This window comes from Artemia franciscana, chromosome 4, assembly GCF_032884065.1.
Source record: "Artemia franciscana chromosome 4, ASM3288406v1, whole genome shotgun sequence".
NCBI lineage: Eukaryota > Metazoa > Arthropoda > Branchiopoda > Anostraca > Artemiidae > Artemia > Artemia franciscana.
In genome coordinates this window covers 34316394-34335585 of record NC_088866.1, presented here as the reverse complement: position 1 = coordinate 34335585, position 19192 = coordinate 34316394, and the positions used below count along the sequence as shown (strand labels likewise).

Here is a 19192-nt window from a genome sequence, read left to right as displayed (position 1 = left end):
ATTTACCAAGATATTGCCAGTGGTAGTTAGATGGTTTCTAAACTGTCCTCCTCTCCCCTCCTCGTGCTTTTAACTTTCCAAGATACATTACTCCAGCCTTTGGGTCAGCTAATCAGACCCTACATTGGCTATTTTTTTTTGCCGAATTTTTTTTTAAGGGACTGGCCTTTAGGCGATTATTGAGCAAGGTTCACTGATAAGAACTTGAAAACCTTAAACGTGTCCTGTAAAATTAAGTGTAATGGAATCATTGCAAGCAACTTATCAGTTTAGGAGTATTGAATGATGTGCATATTTCCTATTCCTATTCTTTTTCATTAGTTTATGACTGATAAATGATGATTTTTCACGGCCTAAGTAGGCATGCCATACATGTTTATTTAAAATCCTTAAGAGTGTAAACTTGTTTCGAATTGATGGGTTATTTTTTGCTGGCCAATCAATTTAAGTAACTTGCCAGGAATGAAAATGAAGCCACTATCAGGCTTTTACTTGGTGTTCCAAAGATCTCATTGGTGTGTGTAGTCTTCGTCAAATTAGGAGCCTATTTTCAGGGAGAGGAAAAGTAAGGGTGTATTGTTAGCATAGTGTTGCTAATTATATTATGTTTAAGAACCTTCGTATGTAACGTCGTGCGAAATTTTTCAAGATTTAATTGATTTTAGACGAACGTATTGAAAGCATGTTATTTTGCAATTGGCTTAAGGAGAGCGATAAATCTAAGGCCAATGCAAATTACTTAACGATAAAATTTGTGAACATATTCTGAAAAAATCAAACCATTGCAGGTCGGAGAATGGTAGACCGCCCGATGTTTTACCTCTGCGTTGTCTGTGGCAAGAAGTACAAGCATAAGCGGTCACTAAGGCAACACTCGCAATACGAATGTAGTGGGAAGAAAAGGTTCACCTGTGAATTTTGCCAATCTTCGTTTTCTAAGAGGTCAAGTTTGAATCGTCACATAAAGACGGCCAGTTTCTGTTTTCTAAAACCACCATGTGATAAGTCTTGACAACCTTGTAATTGTTTTTCTTTTATGTAGATCTGACAATAAAAGGATTGCATGCTCAGTTGCAAATGTCCTTATTTAGTACTTTAGGAATTTCGGACTCATTTTTGAAAACGTTTGTTCATAGCGATTTGCTTTCCCCATAAATTTATCCCTGTAATCCTTGTATAGAAGCTGTAATCTCCATTTACAGCTTCTATTTCGTCATGTCCTTTTGTTCTTCACTTGTCTCGTACAGGCTTAAGTTCTTCCTTCAAAATGTAGGCAATGGCCATGTTATTTCTTTCATCCTTTGTTTGTCTGCGCCGGTCATTTTAGCAACGCCTATGATACACTTTGATTTCTTTCTTTTTTTATTTCCATCGTGCTTCAAGAAATTTTGTTTTTCGTCTCGCATTGCCCTCAATTTTGGAATCTGACAAGTATGTTCTCCTTCTAGGAGGAGGACCCTGGAAGTGTGGTAAATGTTCGAAGGAGTACATGATGAAGTCATCGCTTCGACGTCATGAGAAATACCTATGTGGAGGTCGGAAATCTTTCGTCTGTCCGGTATGCTTTGTCGGCCTTGCCGAGAAGCGGAACTTATTACGACATATGGAAAGACGTCATAATTTAGGTGTCCAATGATTTGAATTGTAAATTGTTCCCAGTTATTGTCGGCTTTAGCTTAAAAAATAAAACAATTTTGGTTAATGTGTTCACTGAGTAACCTCGGTTAGGTTATTATTTTGATTACTACCAATTCCCATAACCATACCTTTAGCAGTTCAGGTAGGGGAAACCAGACCCAAGGTTGGTCTAAAACATGTAAGGCTGTGGAGTATTTAGCGTTAAAATGCGTTAAGATCTAAATTATTAGGCTTATATTGCATTCTGAAAGAATCAAACTCTCTCCCCTCGTAAATATATCCCGATTCATCCTTAACTGCCTAAGCGCTGCTTATATCCCCTATGACATTCTATATACCTAACGCACAATATATCACTTCAAGTACTTGATTGTATGCAATTCCCATTTGGTTTTAGAATCTGCATCTAAATGGATTATGCTCTGAGTTGTATGTAAATTTGTTCACTCTCTTGTCAATTTGAAAAATGAAAAACTAAGGATAGGTTAGGTGATAAAGTGTTGGCTGGCATATTGCATAGGCAGTGTTTGAAGGGCTTCCAAGCTGATGTTTACCTACCTTCTTTCAGAGAAATCATGGCCGTGTCAACAGTGCGAAAAAGTCTACGCTTCACGGAATAGTCTGGTTCGACATGTGAAGTATCTTTGTGGTGGTCGAAAATCCTTCGTCTGCTCCATTTGTGGAACGGGACTGACCGAGCGACGGACACTACTTAGACACATCATTAAGATTCATAAAATTGATCCAAGTCTCATTGTATAGTGGTAACTTAAATGGTGTATACACTCCTTATGACATTTCGATTGTAGTGATACTATTTCCTGTTTCAGGGCTTTGGTCGTGTGAGAAGTGTTCCAAGTCATACGCTACAAAGCAGAGTCTTATAAGGCATATGAGGTACCTTTGCGGTGGGAGGAAGTCATTCGTATGTCCCTTGTGCTTAGCCGCCTATACCGAAAAGAGAATTTTGTTAAGACACGCTGCCAAGGTTCACTCTCGCGCTGAACATGATTTAATCACCGAGTTTGGGTTTTATTTTTACAAAGTTCATTAATATGTTTTTGGTGAAGGTTGTTTTGTTTCAAATTTTAAAAATTGTTACTTTAATAAAATAATCATTCATACCTTGTTTTTTTCTTCTTGTCTAGTATCATTTAAGGATATACATTGCCAATTGATATAGTGGGTCATTTGATTCCACTCAAATCAAGTGTCTTATTCCTTATTTGTTTAAGCTTAGAAGAAACCTTGAAACAATCGGTTTCGTTAGTTTACCCACTCATCTTGAATTTCGAAACATAAATAAATTTGAAAGGGACTGTCAAACTTTAGAACTTGGTTTCTAAACCCTTTTCGCTGAATGAAACATGTTTTTCATCTCTCATTCTTTTAAAACAAAGGTTGTCAAATTAAGTGCCAATTGACATAATTCCTCGGGTAGTACTTAATTGGTTTATCTAGGTTACCCAGAAGCACTGCGGCGGTCTCAATTCAGCTGTACCACTCGAAACAACATACATTTTAGGCGTTCTTTTTGTTTCAGGGATTCTCTGTAATTTTCAATCGGATCTTATGATTTTTGTGTGTGTATGTGCAATTTATCAGTTTATGTGAACTCTCATACATTTTGCCGCACACTATAGCGATATCGGTGCATCCAGCAATATTTTTAGCATATGTTTTGACTTAGCCATGATTGGGAATGGAAAACCAAATAATTGGCGGCAATATCAATTTTTGGCTCGTTATGAGGAATGAAAATCATGTTTTCGTCTGACTTATATAAAGCTAATGTTTGCATTTGGACAACCTCAAACAAATATTGCCACTAAATAGATCTATTATTTCTCGTACTTAGCCCTTTTTTCAAGTCCTGACTGTGCTCCTGGAAAAACGTTTTTTGCCGAGACTTCCCAAATCGAAAAGCTCGTGGATTGCAGAGGGAGCGTATATGATGGTTTGGTAACGTTTCTTCTTGGGGAAAACAGCCCTTTTGTCTTGTGGCTTATAAAAAGGACGCGTGGAATCACAGGTCTACTTTCAATTTGTTTCGGCGGTCTTTCTGTTCGTGCACTTCTTTGCAAAAGCGTGAGAAAATCGCAAACTGGCTAATTACACTGAAGAACTGTGAATAGCTTTGTCGATACTCCAATGTGGTTCCTAGGATCATTTCTTTTTTTCTTTTTGTCAATCAAATTTATAGCATACGTTTCAACTTTTGTTTTTAGCAAATATATCAGTTAAAGTTTAGTTACAATTAATTTGCGCCTAAGTGACAATCCTCAAAACTGTTTTTCCCCAAGTTTATATCATGTCCCGAGTCATATATAGACGTAATGAAAGGAGACGAGGTTCTTGCTAACTCGGAAATTTATGCTTGGCAAATCAACAGTCTTAACTGAAACCTAAGAAAGTGTTTGCAAGTGACCCCTCTGATGGAAACCCTTCCACGGAACATGTTTTTTTAATAGCTTTGAGCATTGCCGTGTTTTGCTAATTTTGAGGGTCGTACCTCCACCGATTTCCTACTACTAAGCCTGGAAATTGTCACTGGATATCTTAGTTTTAAAGGTCCTAATTTAGAATAGAGCTCAAACACTCGGAAACGCTTCGTGGTTCCACTCTACTGTAACCGCTGGGAGCCGTTCTTATGTCACAGAAGAAGACTGAAGGAAGCTTGAATTTCTGTTTTAAGATCTTTTCTGTTTCTTGACAATTTAAAATACCTTTTCAAGCGCTTGTTTTCCGGTTCAGATCCATTTCTGGGAGTTTTATTCTTCACCACTATAGACTTTTCCAACTACATTTATGTACGGGGAACTTGATAACATCGCATCTTCTTTAAGTATTCAAGTTTATAATATGAACCATTTTGAGCGCAAGATGAATATCTTTGCCAAACACTTCTCAAATTGGGCTCCTAGCCAATCTTTTGAAAAAGTGGACTTGCACCGATCTGTTTGAATTTTACATCTTTTTAGAATCCTTTTGTTTCTTTTTGAATTATCAGGGCATTTTAGGCATAATAGAGGGGGCTAGTTGCTATTCCGAATTGTGCATATGTTTTTGCAGAAATTAAGACAAACTGCAGCAGTTTTACGACTGGTGTCAAATTCAAGCAAAATTTTGTTTTGTGTAAACTTATTTAAAATGTATTTTTGTGAGGGTGTCGTTTTAAGTAATTTTAATTTAAGATATTCACAATTTTATTATGTTTCTGGATTTAAATGGTTAGAGACCCTCACTGTAGGATTTATTGGGTTCGTTTCGGATTTTACCCAAATACCCTAAGGCACAGGGGTGATTAAATTTCAAGTAGGGTTTTGATTGGAACCTAGAAATGCAGAGTTTCTTACCTTAGTCCTCATTTTTTATTGTGCTGGCTTGGCTCATATGGTTTCATCCTTTCAGGGTGGTTGTATTGTGAAAAATGCGGAAAGAAATGGACGGCGAAAAAGAGTCTTCTAAGACATCGACGGTACCATTGTGGCAACACCGTCAATCATTTTTGGTGCCCAATCTGTGACCGAAACTTTTACGAAAAGCGAAATCTTCTTCGGCACATAAAATCGATTCATCAAATTGAACCTAAATTGGTTTTAGAAGATAAAAAGTATAAACTTTAGCTGTTTAACCCTGTTGCTACTAACTCTTTCTTGGGTCAACGCTGGTGTCGGGAGCTTTGGAGAGTGCCTTCATGTGTGACACGATATCTGACTTGTGGATTTTTCAGGAAAAATGTGGACCTGCGATAAGTGTTCCAAGTGGTATTATCACAAAGGCAACCTCTCTCGACACCAGAAACTTTGTGGTGGTGTGAAACCGTTCAATTGCATCCTTTGCAGTATGAAATTCGTTGCCAAGTGGAATCTTCAAATGCATCTATTACGTATTCACAAAATTGATACCAGAGTCCCGAAGGTCGATCAAAAGAACATTGACCAAGTCAAATAAGAAGAAATTGCCTTACTTTTTTATATTTTGTTTATTGTTACGTGGGATATGGTTACCTTTTGACATGTTTTTTTTTATAATAAATTTAGTTTGATATTGATATTTAAATATATTTGAAGTACTGCTAGTTATTCAGTACATACATTAGTCTAAAATTAGCAAAGTTGTATAAAAACTAAATTAGATTTATTTTTGTCATTTTTAATTAAGTGTTAAACTATGGTAGAATCTAAACAGCTTATCCAGCGCTATAAGACCAGCTATTTCACCATTATGTACAAAGCCAGTTGGCAGTCAAGTTTATAGGGACAATCTTATTTTTACATATAATAATTTACATAAGTTTTATAGGGAATTTATTTTACTTTTTTAAGTAAATCATTTCATAGATTGTAACCTATTACTTTTGGAACATCAATCAATAACTGAATTGCCATTGACCAGTTTTGATTGATCTTTCCTTTTAGTGCTCCTTTTACGTATTTTGCGGCTATGCACATAACGTCAACGAAGTCGTACTTTCGTTACTTTTAATGAACCGAAGTTGATTCATTTTCTCGAAAAATTTGTTAAATATCTAAGCCAATTCCCGTACTCGAGCGTATTTTATAAACAGTACAAAGCACAAGAATTAATATGAAATTATTGGTTTTTTTCTTAAACTAACTTAGCGCTAAGCAAATTAACTTCATGTGGATTTATTCAGCATCTTCAGCATTTTTGTTTGCCGAATTGTGAGCCTTGCAGTTTTTCGATGGTTGTAGAAGTGGACGTGTCGACTTGCTCTTTTTATTGCCAAAGCCAACCTTGGTTGTTTGTAATTGTTCTCTATTTTTCCAATAAAATTGTTTCTGTGGTAAGTTTTTTGACTTTTCTATTTTCTTGTCATAAAGGATTTTGGTTGTTTTCCCAAGTTGTGGGTTTGGGCATAGCTAATAGACGAATACCCATGCACGATTGGCTTCGCTGTCGTACTCGTTGTTTTCTGCGCTTGGGGTAATGTTCTATGATGCTTGTAATTAAAATGCAAGAAGCCTACTAGAAAATGACCTGTTTGTTGTAGCTGAATTAATTTGAAATAATAGTAGCCAGACTAGGGACGTAAGTAGAGAATGGCCATGCCTCCCTGAAATTGTAGTTTCTTGAGTTTACGAGTACTCCTTATTCAAGCTTTAAATGAAATTTGTTTTTTATTCCCCTCCCCCCAATTCGTTTCTTTATCCCTCCCCTATTCATTTCTTTTTACCCCTCCGCTATTCGGAAAAATATTCTGCGTACATGTCTGAGCCCGACAACTTTAGAGAACGCACGTGGTATTTGTATCCTTTTGCATTGCATCATCCGTTTTCATTTGAAGTAGTAGAAAATATTCCTTTAGTAGTTGGTATTCCTGTACATAGACTTGATCTTTGGGAAAGAGGATGGGTGAGAGAATGTATCCTGGATGCGAGGGACTAAACATGCAAAATTGATATTTTAGTGGCTATTCTCCAATATGACGGGGGGGTATTCTTAAATAACGATTGTCCACCAGTTTACTACCTATTTACATTAGAAAGATTGTTAAATTCTTAAATATTGCGTTACCAACCCATAATTTTTACTTAGCGCGTCTTGGCGATATTTCGACAGCAGAGAAAGGATAAAAGGAAACTTGAGGGCTAAACCCAATAAATTAGTCCGAAATGGCAAACTTTTGGCCATCTTCCCGAACTCATACTTATGCAAAACTCTTGCAATATGTATTCGGCTCTTGGCTGATATTTTTATTATTATCCATAAACCTCCAATATTCAGTCAAAGTGATGCTTATGAAATATTCCACAACAACCATCTCTGATCACATGCCTATGGTTAGTCCTTGTTATCTTGGGGCTTCACATTCAGAATCTTGATCAAAAACTTGAGATCGTGAATAATTAATTCCCTCTTGTTAGAAATAATAATAAAAGGATGCCTTTAAAGTTCTTATGAAATATTTGCGCAATCGGTATAATTGTTACAGTAATTCAATTATATTACTAATATTACTACTCTTTTGGAATATTCACATTCAGTGGATTCATGCGTACAATAGTTATGAAAAACTCGCGATCGAAAATCAAATGTAAAAATAAATTCCTGTGCTTAGATTGCTTCTGATTCCAAGAATATTTTGGGTTATATCAAACAGTTCGTGGTAACGAACTGTAGTAAGGAGCGACCCGGCTCAATAGTAACCAAAACTCTAAAAAATTGAATTTTGATATCAATAGCTACATCAAAAGAATCGCATTTTAATGCTGATTTTAAATATATAACTTTCATCAAGTTTAGTCTTACCCATCAAAAGTTACGAGCCTGAGAAAATTTGTGTTATTTTAGAAAATAGGGGGAAATGCCCCCTAAAAGTCATAGAATCTTAACGAAAATCACAACCATCAGATTCAGCGTATCAGAGAACCCTACTGTAGAAGTTTCTAGCTTCTATCTACAAAAATTTGGAATTTTGTATTTTTTTTGCCAGAAGACAAATCACGGTTGCGTGTTTTATTTGTTTTTTTTTTTTGTTTTTTTTTGTTTGTTTTTTTTCCCAGGGGTCATCGTATCGACCAAGTGGTCCTAGAATGTCACAAGAGGGCTCATTCTAACGGAAATGAAAAGTTCTAGTGCCCTTTTTAAGTGACCAAAAAATTGGAGGGCATCTAGGCCCCCTCCCACGTTCATTTTTTCCCCAAAGTCAACGGATCAAAATTTTGAGATAGCCATGTTGTTCAGCATAGTCGAAAACCATAATAACTATGTATTTGGGGATGATTTACTCCCCCACAATCCCTGGGGGAGGGGCTGCAAGTTACAAACTTTGACCAGTGTTTACATATAGTAATGGTTATTGGGAAGTGTACAGACGTTTTAAGGGGGATTTTATTTTGTTTGGGGGGTGGGGCTGAGGGGAGGGGGCTATGTTTGAGGATCTTTCCTTGGAGGAATCTGTCATTTTTGAAGAAAAATTCAAGGAAAAGGGCGCATGATTTTCTAGCATTATTATAAGAAAACAATGAAAAATAAACATGAAAACGTTTTTTTCAAATGAAATGAAGGAGGAGCATTGAAACTTAAAACGAACAGAGATTATTACGCATATGAGGGGTTCTAAAAATACTTTAGCATAAAGAGCGAGGTATTTAGGAGGAGATAAATACCTCGCTCTTTATGCTAAAGTATTTTTAGTAATTTCAACTATTTATTCTACGGCCTTTCTGATTCAGGGGTCATTCTTAAAGAATTGGGACAGAGCTTAAGATTTAGTGTAAAGGGCGAGGTATTAACGAGGATACAAACCCCCTTGTATACGATTATGAAAGTTTGTTACGTAAGTTGCTAATTTATAAGTTACGTATATTTTTTACTAATAAAAACGTTCGTTAAAAATTAAAAGTTCTAGTTGCTTTTTTAAGCAACCGAAAAATTGGAGGGCAACTAGGCCTCCTTCTCCACCCCTTATTTCTCAAAATTGTCTGATTAAAACTAAGAGAAAGCTACTTAGCCAAAAAAAAAGAATTAATATACAAATTTCATTTTAATAATTTATGTGCGGAGAGCCAAAACCAAACATGCATTAATTCAAAAACGTTCAGAAATTAAATAAAAAAAAACTAATTTTTTAGCTGAAAGTAAGGAGCGACATTAAAACTTAAAACGAACAAAAATTACTCCGTATATAAAATGGGTTGTCCCCTCCGCAATCCCTCGCTCTTTACGCTAAAGTTTGACTCTTTGCCACAATTCTACTTTTTAAAACAATTCAAAGCTTTAGCGTAAAGAGCGAGGGATTGCGGAGGGGACAACCCATTTTATATACGGAGTAATTTTTGTTCGTTTTAAGTTTTAATGTCGCTCCTTACTTTCAGCTAAAAAAATTAGTTTTTTTATATTTAATAATCCAGAAAAGTTGACATCATTCTATTTTTGCTTTTGGAAAAATAGTTGAGGAACCATAGTTGAAATTGCAGACATTGAGCCATATTAACCTCTGAAAAAAACTAGAAGTTAATTTTAAAGTAAAGAGCAACAGTAAAACTTTAACGAAGGACAATATAACGTATTCTACTTGCTGATGAGAGCGACGTTTTATTTGGTTCTGAAAGTGCTAATAAGACCCATGTAGAAAAACGTTGGCCGATCTTTTCTTACTGTCCACCGAAGATAAGCCAGTTTTAACCGGCCCTTACCGGACTTTCGAAAAGTTCAATAGAAGCACTGTGCGTACCATTTTTGAATTAAAACAAATTAATTTTAACAATTTAGATTTGATTTAACGTAAACTTTTAAAATATAGTTGAAAAAATGGAAACTGAATCCTTGGAAGTCAGTCCCACTGTAATGGTGCAATCGGCTAAACTCTTGGAATAGTTCAGCTACTAATTTTTCTTCTATGAATGCTATGTGAGAACAGATTAAGGGAATACTTTTATATGAAATGGGGTCTTATATGCCCAAAACGTAAATGCCCATTTAAAGATTCAGAATGAAACAAGAAATTTTCCTTTTTCAGGAAAATGGTCATGTTTAAGCTGTTCGAAGACGTATGCTCACAGAAGAAATTTAAGAAGACACGAGAAATATGAATGCCTTTTTTCTCAGAATTTTTTTACTTGTCCGTTCTGCAGTCGTCCCTTCACAAGAAAAGGTCGATTAGAGGCACATATTGCAAGAATACATATTGGTCTTACTTAAAAACATCTTTTAATTCCAGTTGATTTTAAGTGTAAATTTATAATGACATGGGAGTAATTCAAGAAACTAACAACAAGGTAATAAAGTAAATGTTCCATTATATTTTTCTCTTGTAAGATATGACAAAGAACTCGTAAAGGCTTCCATTACTGTGTAAAAGGCACAGGTCGTTGTCTATACGTGGTTTTTCGGGCATTAAGATGCATTCTCGAACTTAATATGTGATTTATGAATTTTCCTTAGGGTATTGTGAAGCCGATGTAATCATTCCAAAATCAAAATTGCTCGTAATCGAAGTTTAAAATTTAAACGATCAATTCTATACATGTCTAGAATAGTGGGAATGTAAATAATCATACTTGTCAGAATTTAAAAAGTGCAACAGTCAACCTAATATTGATTAAAACAAGGAAGCCAGCCAGAAGGGAGCCAACTATCTGATTAAATAGTGAATGTTGCGTAACCTTGCCTCTCACCTAAATTTAAAGCATATATTTTAACCCTTCCTGTATTTATCTTGTTATTCCCCTATTTGTTCGTTTTTATTGGACCTTTCTTAAACGTTAATCCCCCCTCCCCGTCCAGAAATGAATTTATGTACGTACTTGAGACGCCCGTAGAGCATATGCAAAATAAAGCCTTAAGGGGTATCATATTTTTGTGATACTTTGGTAAAACCACTTTGTTGGCTTAAATAGTTAAATAATAGATAAATAGAAAAATAGAGTTGGCTTTCATGTGGCAATTATTTTTAGCAATTTGCAAGAATTCCCTCGCAGAAGCTCAAAAATACAATAATATTATTGATACTGAGATATTGCGCTGTTGAATTCACTATAACTTGATGAATATTAGGTTTGGTTATTGATTTATTTTTATATCAAATACTTCTCTGTGTTAAAATCAGTCTTAAATTAAACTAACTGTATTTTAAAGGACAAAAAAAAATTTGCTTAGAATTGTTCAAGTTTCATACCATATATTAGAATAATATCGTCATTTGGAAAAGGTCAAACCCTTGGATGTTCTGTTTATAGTCTAGTGGTTCAAATGTCTGGAGTATACTGATTATCTTGTACTCTCCTCACTTGTTGATCAGGCTTATTCGTGTCCATACAAAGCATTTTCTTGTGGAGATGGGGAACAATATTTTTTTTTGATATTTTGAATAAGAAGTACCCAGAAATTTTTAAAATCATGATTCTGGATCTTTGAGTTTCTGTTTGGTCTTTGTTCTTTGAGAAATTTAAGGCTACACTATCGTGACAGTTTTTACGAATTGGGTCGAGAAGTACGGTTCAACAAAACCACATTGTAATTATTACATTTTTTTTTTTAATTTAGACCCTCGAACTGAAAACCGTTCCCGTTACAGTTTAGCCTGGCTTTTGCTCTCGTGTTAAATTATGAAAAAAAGTTTATTTTAATTTGTCCTTTCTTTTTGGCCCGATGATGTCATGATTATAAATTGTTTGTAAAATAGTATAAATTAAATGGATACTTTGTAACCTTGATCCAGTAGTTTCCTTATTTTATATCGGTTCACGTTAACAAAATTTAATATTCGATTAGAGTTTTTAAATTGTGTTACACTTCTAATTTTCTTGTCAAAGACTTTTTGTCCATTTTCTTTATATTAAAAAAGAAGCCTGACAAAAATAATTGAAACTTTTAAATTAGGAAATGAACAAAATAACCTTGCAAGAACTAAAGAAAAAAATGAATATTTCTAGACTTGTTACGTGGCCCTTTCTTTTTGAAAGAGCCTTTTCTTTTTATCTCCATATTGATAGTTTTAAAGTTGATTGGAAATAAGGTTTGGAATATAGTATTTTTTTTTTGTCTAAAAAAGAAGCATTAAAAAAGCAATTGAAGCTTTAAATTGAGCCAATGAACAATATAACCGTAGGTGGCCCTTTCTTAAGAGCAGTTACAAAACAAACCAAAGGACGAAAACGCTGGAAATATAAAACCCTACTTGGCTAAAATTTAAGCTTCGCGCCGAAATTAATGAACCCTTACACTAACTGTCAACATGATGAGGTTAACTTCGGCATATCATTCGGAGCTTTTTTAATGCAATTTTAGTTTGTTTTTACTTTCTCTTTTGTTTTCAAACCGCAGTTCATAAAAGTGACCCCGATATGTTAGATATTTGCTTATGGCGTCTAATGTTTAATTAGTCACTCATTAAAAATAAAATAAAAACCTTTAAAAAAAAATGATTCAAATTTTGTGATTGTTTGATGATTCAATTTTCTGTGTAGTTCCAATCACGTGTACTTACCTATGGAAGCACAACAGAGCCGCAGGAATGAATTTAGAAAGGATCTTAATTTAAGAATTTTAAGGATCTTAAGTTACGAATTTAAAGGATCTTAATTTAAGAATACCGAAAACTTTCCGCCCCTTTTATATGGGATCCAAACCTGGTTTTAAGCTAAAAGTGGGTAAGACCGTGCTATAATTTTATATTAATGAATATTAAGCTGTGTGCAAATAAAACTACGCCATTGACAGCATAAATTTTGCAATACTGCTGTTTAGTTAGTTGGCTCTCTTGATTTTTTGTTTTGACCATTCAAAAATGCTATACATTAATTGTTGTAAGTTTTGGCTATGCGATATCCCCCTCCCCAACACCTCACTCTTCACGATAAAGTTTTTTCGGAACTTTTAAAAAAGTTACTTGTTGTTCTAATTAAACGACTTGTCTTTCAGGAGTCGTTTTTAAGGAATTGGGACATAGTTTTAACTTTAGCGTAAAGAGTAAGACGTTGAGAAGGGGGTAACCCCCCCTTATATACGTAATAATTTCTGTTCGTTTTAAGTTTTAATGTTGTCCCTTACTTTGAGCTGAAAAAAAATTTTTTAATTTAATTTCTGATTGTTTTTTAAATAACGTCAGGAGATCTGGTGAAAAAATCTCCCTCCCCACGGAAATATCCTATGGACAATTCAATCCTGTTGAAAATTTACCCCTGAAAGTTACCCTTAACATGTCCACGCGTAAAGTTGAGTCAGAAAAGAGAAAGCAAGACATATAAAGAAACTTCGTAAAAGAATTCTGGCGAATTGCCCAGTATAAAATTTCCACTTGAAAGTCCCGCCCCCCCCCTCCTGCCTGAAACTTCCATCTCCTTGGTAAATTCTCCTCGGCAAAATTCCCCAGTGGAACTTTCGTCCTCTCCTCCCCAACTGAAAAAGGAATGCATACTTCCCAGACATTTTCCTAGGAGTTGTGGGAGGCCATGTTATCTCCAAAGACGCCAATAGCTGGCCTTTCAACTAACAGAATAATTGAACAAAATAGCTATCTCAAAATTTTTATCGTAAGATTTTGGGAATAAAGTGGAATGGGGAGGGGTCCTAGTTGCCCGCCAATTTTTGGTCACTTAAAAAGGGCACTAGAACTATTAATTTCCGTTGAAATAAGCCCTCTCCTGATCTCCACTGGGTCGATATGATCATCCCTGGAAAAAAACAACAAACAAATAAACACACATCCATGATCTTTCTTTTGAAAAAAAGAAACAAAACAAAATTCCACATTTTTACAGATAGGAGCTTGAAACCTCTTCAGTAGGGTTCTTTGATACGCTGAATCTGATGGTGTGATTTTCATTCAGATTTCGCGACCTTTTTTTTTTGGGGGGGGGGGGTGTTTTCCTCTTTTTGAAAATCAGGTACATTTTCTCAGGCTCGTAATCTTTGATGGGCAAGACAAAACTTAATGAAACTTATATTTTTAAAATCAGCATAAAAATTCAATTCTTTGATATAATTTATGGCCTCGAAATACCATTTTTTATAGTTTCGATTACTATTGAGCCGTGTCGTTCCTTACTTACAGTTTGTTACCACGAACTATTTGATAATAAAACACAACAATTCAATATTTCATTTTTCAAGAATTTTAAGCAAACTTTGTTACAAGTTTGTGTTATTTACTGTCAGCGGGCAATCCTCGTATTGTCAGGCACTATTTTCATAGGATCTTGATGTATTCTTTTTTTAGTACTCTTAAGACCACCTTTGTCGAAAATTCTAAAATCCATTAGCGAAATTTTCAACACCCTTGAATACTCAGTGGCAGGAATTAGGAAAAGTCAAACTAGGGCTCGAGAGACAAAACGTATAGAGTAGTTGTGGTTGTGGAGGGAAAAAACGGCTTGAAGTTGACTTTCGCTCGACTGTAGTCAACTGAAGTCCAAGGTTCGAACGCACTATCAATATTGAAAGGTTGTGCTTGTTTCTGAAAACATTCTTTAAAAATTTTTTTAATATAGATATTCCATATTGCAATTTGTAAAGTTTTAAGGAATGAATAAGTCAAAGGATGAGTGGCTTAAGCAGTAGTTTGATTCACAACTTCAGTATCCAGGAAATTGAAACTGCTACGACAGGAAATGTTTAGATGCTTTGGTTCCAAAATTTGTATTTGTTCTCTTTATTTTAAATCCGTAGGAAAATTCGTACAAGGCTATTTTTCCTTGATTGTAAAATTTTGAACCTTGAAACCGGTCAGCCACTGGCATAATAGGACCCCTGAAATGCTCTCGGTTGTCTTACAGGATCTAACAAGAACTAACAAAAGTAATGTTTCGTGGACGGATGGAAAAATGGATGAACTTACTATGTGTATCCTTGACAGTAGCAGTGAGGATCCTTAGAAGTTGGCTGGTGTCCAATTAAAATATACAAGAAGCATGGTTAAAACCACAGTTGTCTTATTCCAATTATATATGTTAGTTTTATTAAAGTCTACTCATGAAAGGCAACTGGTTCGTTGAGATTTCGAACGAATACAAAAAAAATAGCTTTAATGTTTTTTTTAGGTCTTAAGGATTTAGGCAAGATGGAGAGAAAGAAAAGAAAAAGGAAAGAAAAGAAATATACTACGTGGTATTCCCCTTTGGATTAATTTGATATTTTCATTAATTGAAAGACTATTGAGAAATGGATCTAATCGATCTATACAGCACAAAATTTGAATTAAACAATATTCAGCTTGATTTGCCATTTTTGGCCTTTTGTCCCATTGTGACGCTTAAAGTACCGTCACTCTTCATAACAGATACTATTGCTTGAGTGGGTGCAAATTCTTTGAAGTTTGTTAGGAAAGTTCTATTGCTATTATGATTATATATTTTTTTATTACACCAGTAAAACTTGTGCATAAAATATAAAAACAGTACAAACAACTTTTTATATATGTAGTTAAGTTGTAATGGCTTTGTCTCTTGATGATCTGCTAATCTTGTTTCCAATAACTTCGTTTGCTTTTGAATTTTCTTTTGTTTCTGATTTTTTTTATTTTTCCGATTTCAGGAATGTTGAGATGCGTTAATTGTGGCAAAGCCTTTGCTCATCTGAGAAATCTCCAAACGCACCAAATCTCGGGATGTGGATTAATTAAACAGTACTCTTGCAACCGTTGTGGCCGATTCTATTTATATAAAAGAAATTTGCTAAGCCATGAGCGTTATGAATGTGGCAGTGATGTGAAGAACTTTCCGTGTACTCTTTGCCAGTATGTCGGCACACGACGCCACCATTTAAAACGTCATTTGGAAAAACTTCATCCAGATTTTGTCCCTGTTGGCCGTTCTCGGCGGCCAACAAATATTAGTGATTAGTCGAAGCTTTGTTGAAGAGAATCAAGTGCCTTATGTATCTTTTTAGTGGTTATGGAATTTGAAATCAATTTTTGTTAATTTGACTGTAGATACGCTATTAAACGGGTTTTGGGTTTGGAAACGTCCAAAGATTTTTAGAGAAGCCTCCCTTTATCTTCCATCTTTCACTCAGCACAACCATTTAATCGTCTCCTAGAGTCTGTAGGCTCGTTTCAGGTATAGGCTGTATGACACTAATTCTGTCTACGATGTCTTAAATCTTGTAGACGAAGACTGTTTATAGTCCAACATGCAAGTATTTTGTCTTTTGGAGGTTAATTCACCGTAAGGCTAATTCTTGCCTGATGATTTGATTTAAAAGGCTTCAAAAATAGTTTTGTAGTCAGTTAATGTGTAAGGATGCTATTGCAGGAATAGTCTTAGGATCGAAGGGTCGTCTGAAGTAGCGTAAAGCTAGCATCATATCGCACAACGAACTCATTGATGATATTAGATATTACAGGGTGTTAATTCAAAAATTGAAGGGTTAAAATATAGGAGCTCTGCAAAGAGACTTAAAGGGGCATGAGCTTTAAGGTCTCCTTCCTTTAATAGACTTGGTAACTGAAATGTCCAGTTACAATTATTGTCGCAAATATACGTGACTTGGTTTCTCCTCCACTTTCTCATATTATATATGTAATTGCAGTCCAAGGACTGGTTAAAAATCTTATCGTCAAAAGTCAAATCCTCATGCGCTTCCTCACGTTTTGTATTATTAATTCTAGGTGGTGAATTAACCTGTATTTGTGGTAAGAAGTTCAGTGGTCGGTATGCAAGTTCAAGCTTGGCTAGACATCGGAGAAGTTCCTGTGGGATCAAAAAACGTTTTCAGTGTCCTAGTTGTTTGTTGCTTTTGTCACGGAAGGACGCTCTTCTGAGACATTTGAGAATGCATGCTGAAGAATTTATTGAATACAAGGAGGCGGTGTAAGCTTTGAATTGTTTGGCTGGATTTAGATGTACGATTCTTTTTTGTTTCCTTTTATCAATTTCTCACATTTTTATTAAATTTTCGTTAGAAATTGGATCCAAAAATATTCCCATAATTAGATTTGATTTTGAAGGAGTATTTGAATTCCGTGCAAGAAAAGAGAGGGAAGCATAGAAGGGTCTCGGAATGTATAAGCCTTCTAAGTCAATGACTGAAAATCTGGGGGAAATATTAGCTAGTAACGTGAAGATTGTTTTGTCTTAAGTTGCAATTAAGTTGGCGATTGTATTTGTTTTGGTATATTTGGTTTTGGAATAAATTATCGTTTCTATCTCTGTCGTCTTGTAATTATTTTTGCTTGGTAGATGACTGTTTCCTTATGTGTTCCATCCGTCCATTGTAAAAGCAAGGAGCGAAGTGGACTTTTTGCTGACCTCTTGGTGCTTGATTTTCCGTGTGGATCCGTGATAGACCATTGCTTTGAGATTTGAAAACGTCTGCGAAACAGTTGGATGTCTCTTTCACTTAGTCCTGGACCAAACATATAATTTTTCATATAGACTATCAACCTTCACCTGCTTTTGCTCAACACTTAGTATTTTCACTTAATGTATTTTTCATACAACCTCTTGATGTTTAAAAATTTAGTAGCATGAAATTATTTTCTAAAGTCTACGGCGGGAATGGTCAGCTTTTTTCCAACGAAGAATACTTTGCCTTATTCAATTGTCTCTGTATTATAAGTGACACCTTTCGAGGCACTCAGTTTTACTGTTTTGATCCCCCTGGCTTCATAATTCAATTTTTGCCATTTCTTGTTGCTTGACTTTGTTTTAACATTGGTCAAGTTTCTTAGCTGCGGTCTCTGTTATGGTTCTCTAAGGTGAATATTGAATGGGCATTTCATTGTGGTTAGCTCTCAGGACAAAAATAATATTACCGGTAAAAAGAAAGTGGTACTTTGCATATATATATATATATATATATATATATATATATATATATATATATATATATATATATATATATATATATATATATATATATATGATCACTCCATATTGGTGGTATTACGGGTGGAGGGGGTGTTGGTTGTATCCAGACTGACCATGGTAATGGGTCTGTCTAGCTCCCTGTGTACACTCATATACAAAGCTCAACAGTAATCTTTCGACTTGGTATGCGTAAATATATTTGCTAGTATACTCGGAAATACGGTAGATTGGACAAATAGTACAAATCCTGCAAAATTGAAGAAGGCTAACACCCCACCCTCAACCCTCGTATATGTTTACTTATTCATATTATGGGATCCATTAATGAACTAGCCATTTTTCGGTTTGTAAGGGAGAGTAATTTTATATGTTGATTAAAATTTACGCATCCCATTTGACTTAAGATTGTTCAAATGCAATTGATAATCTGAAGTAATAGATTTGTTGATTCATTTATGAATCGAAAATCCAACCTGTCTGTAAGTACTTCTTTTCGTGTTTCTAGGTTTGAAGAAGCAGTACCCATGTGAGAACTGCTGCAGAAGCTACAGGGATCTACGTAACCTTTGGAATCACAAGAAGTATGAATGCGGCGTGCCGCGACAATTTAAATGTGCTTATTGCTCCTACTCTGCTTCGAGAAAATATACTCTTGAGATTCACTATAAATACACGCATAAGCTCATAAGCGACAAGCACGGAAATTTTTTTCGTTAGTTATATAGCCTTGAGTCTTCACAGGCAAAATTTCTTGCTGGTTATTCAACATCCTTGTATTATACTTCTTGTTTGTTAGTACCAATTCGCATGATGGTCAAGTCGGGCACGTGTAATAATAATGATAAACAAATAAGAAATCTTGATGTGAAACGTTAGTAATATGGAGTGATTGAAAATTGAAAGGGTGAGAAGGATCAAAGAACAAAACAGAAGACTAATTCTTTGAAGTCTAACGACGGAACATGTGAACGAAAGCAGTGGTTTAAATTTGTCCGGAAATGTGCAGAATATAATCATTACTTTTTTGTCTAAAGACTCAAATAAAATATTTTGTTTAGATTGGATTGACCGGTTTAGCGAAACATTTCGTTATAAGATTTAAACATTCAGTTGTTGAGTCAAGTGGAAAATTTGATTGAGAATCAGGTTTGATCCTAGTCTACCATTGAAATAACCCAATTACAAAGCTAAGACGACCGATATTCCGAATGTTGTTCGAAACATCTCTTTGGAAGTCTACAAGAATGTCTGCTTTTAATTCACTTGATTTATGGTTC

The 19192-nt window shown here is 35.0% G+C and overlaps 1 protein-coding gene across 38 annotated transcripts in view; it reads left to right on the top strand.

The window, feature by feature from the left end:
• LOC136026339 (longitudinals lacking protein, isoforms N/O/W/X/Y-like) overlaps nt 1-19192 on the top strand; it is a 170247-nt gene that overhangs the window by 48051 nt on the left and 103004 nt on the right. For 2 of the 38 annotated variants that reach the window (XM_065702789.1, XM_065702827.1), the window contains one exon: nt 789-1070. The exons of 26 other annotated variants lie outside the window; for them this stretch is intronic. In XM_065702789.1, the coding sequence (XP_065558861.1) occupies nt 789-1012 (224 nt within the window). In that variant the 3' untranslated portion in view covers nt 1013-1070. Of the gene's footprint in view, nt 1-788; nt 1071-1448; nt 1836-2206; nt 2421-2468; nt 2763-5049; nt 5299-5371; nt 5652-10126; nt 10386-15639; nt 17252-18420; nt 19143-19192 lie in introns of those variants that run through there. 10 more of the 38 variants (XR_010617272.1, XM_065702798.1, XM_065702800.1 and 7 more) reach the window with 10 other exon arrangements.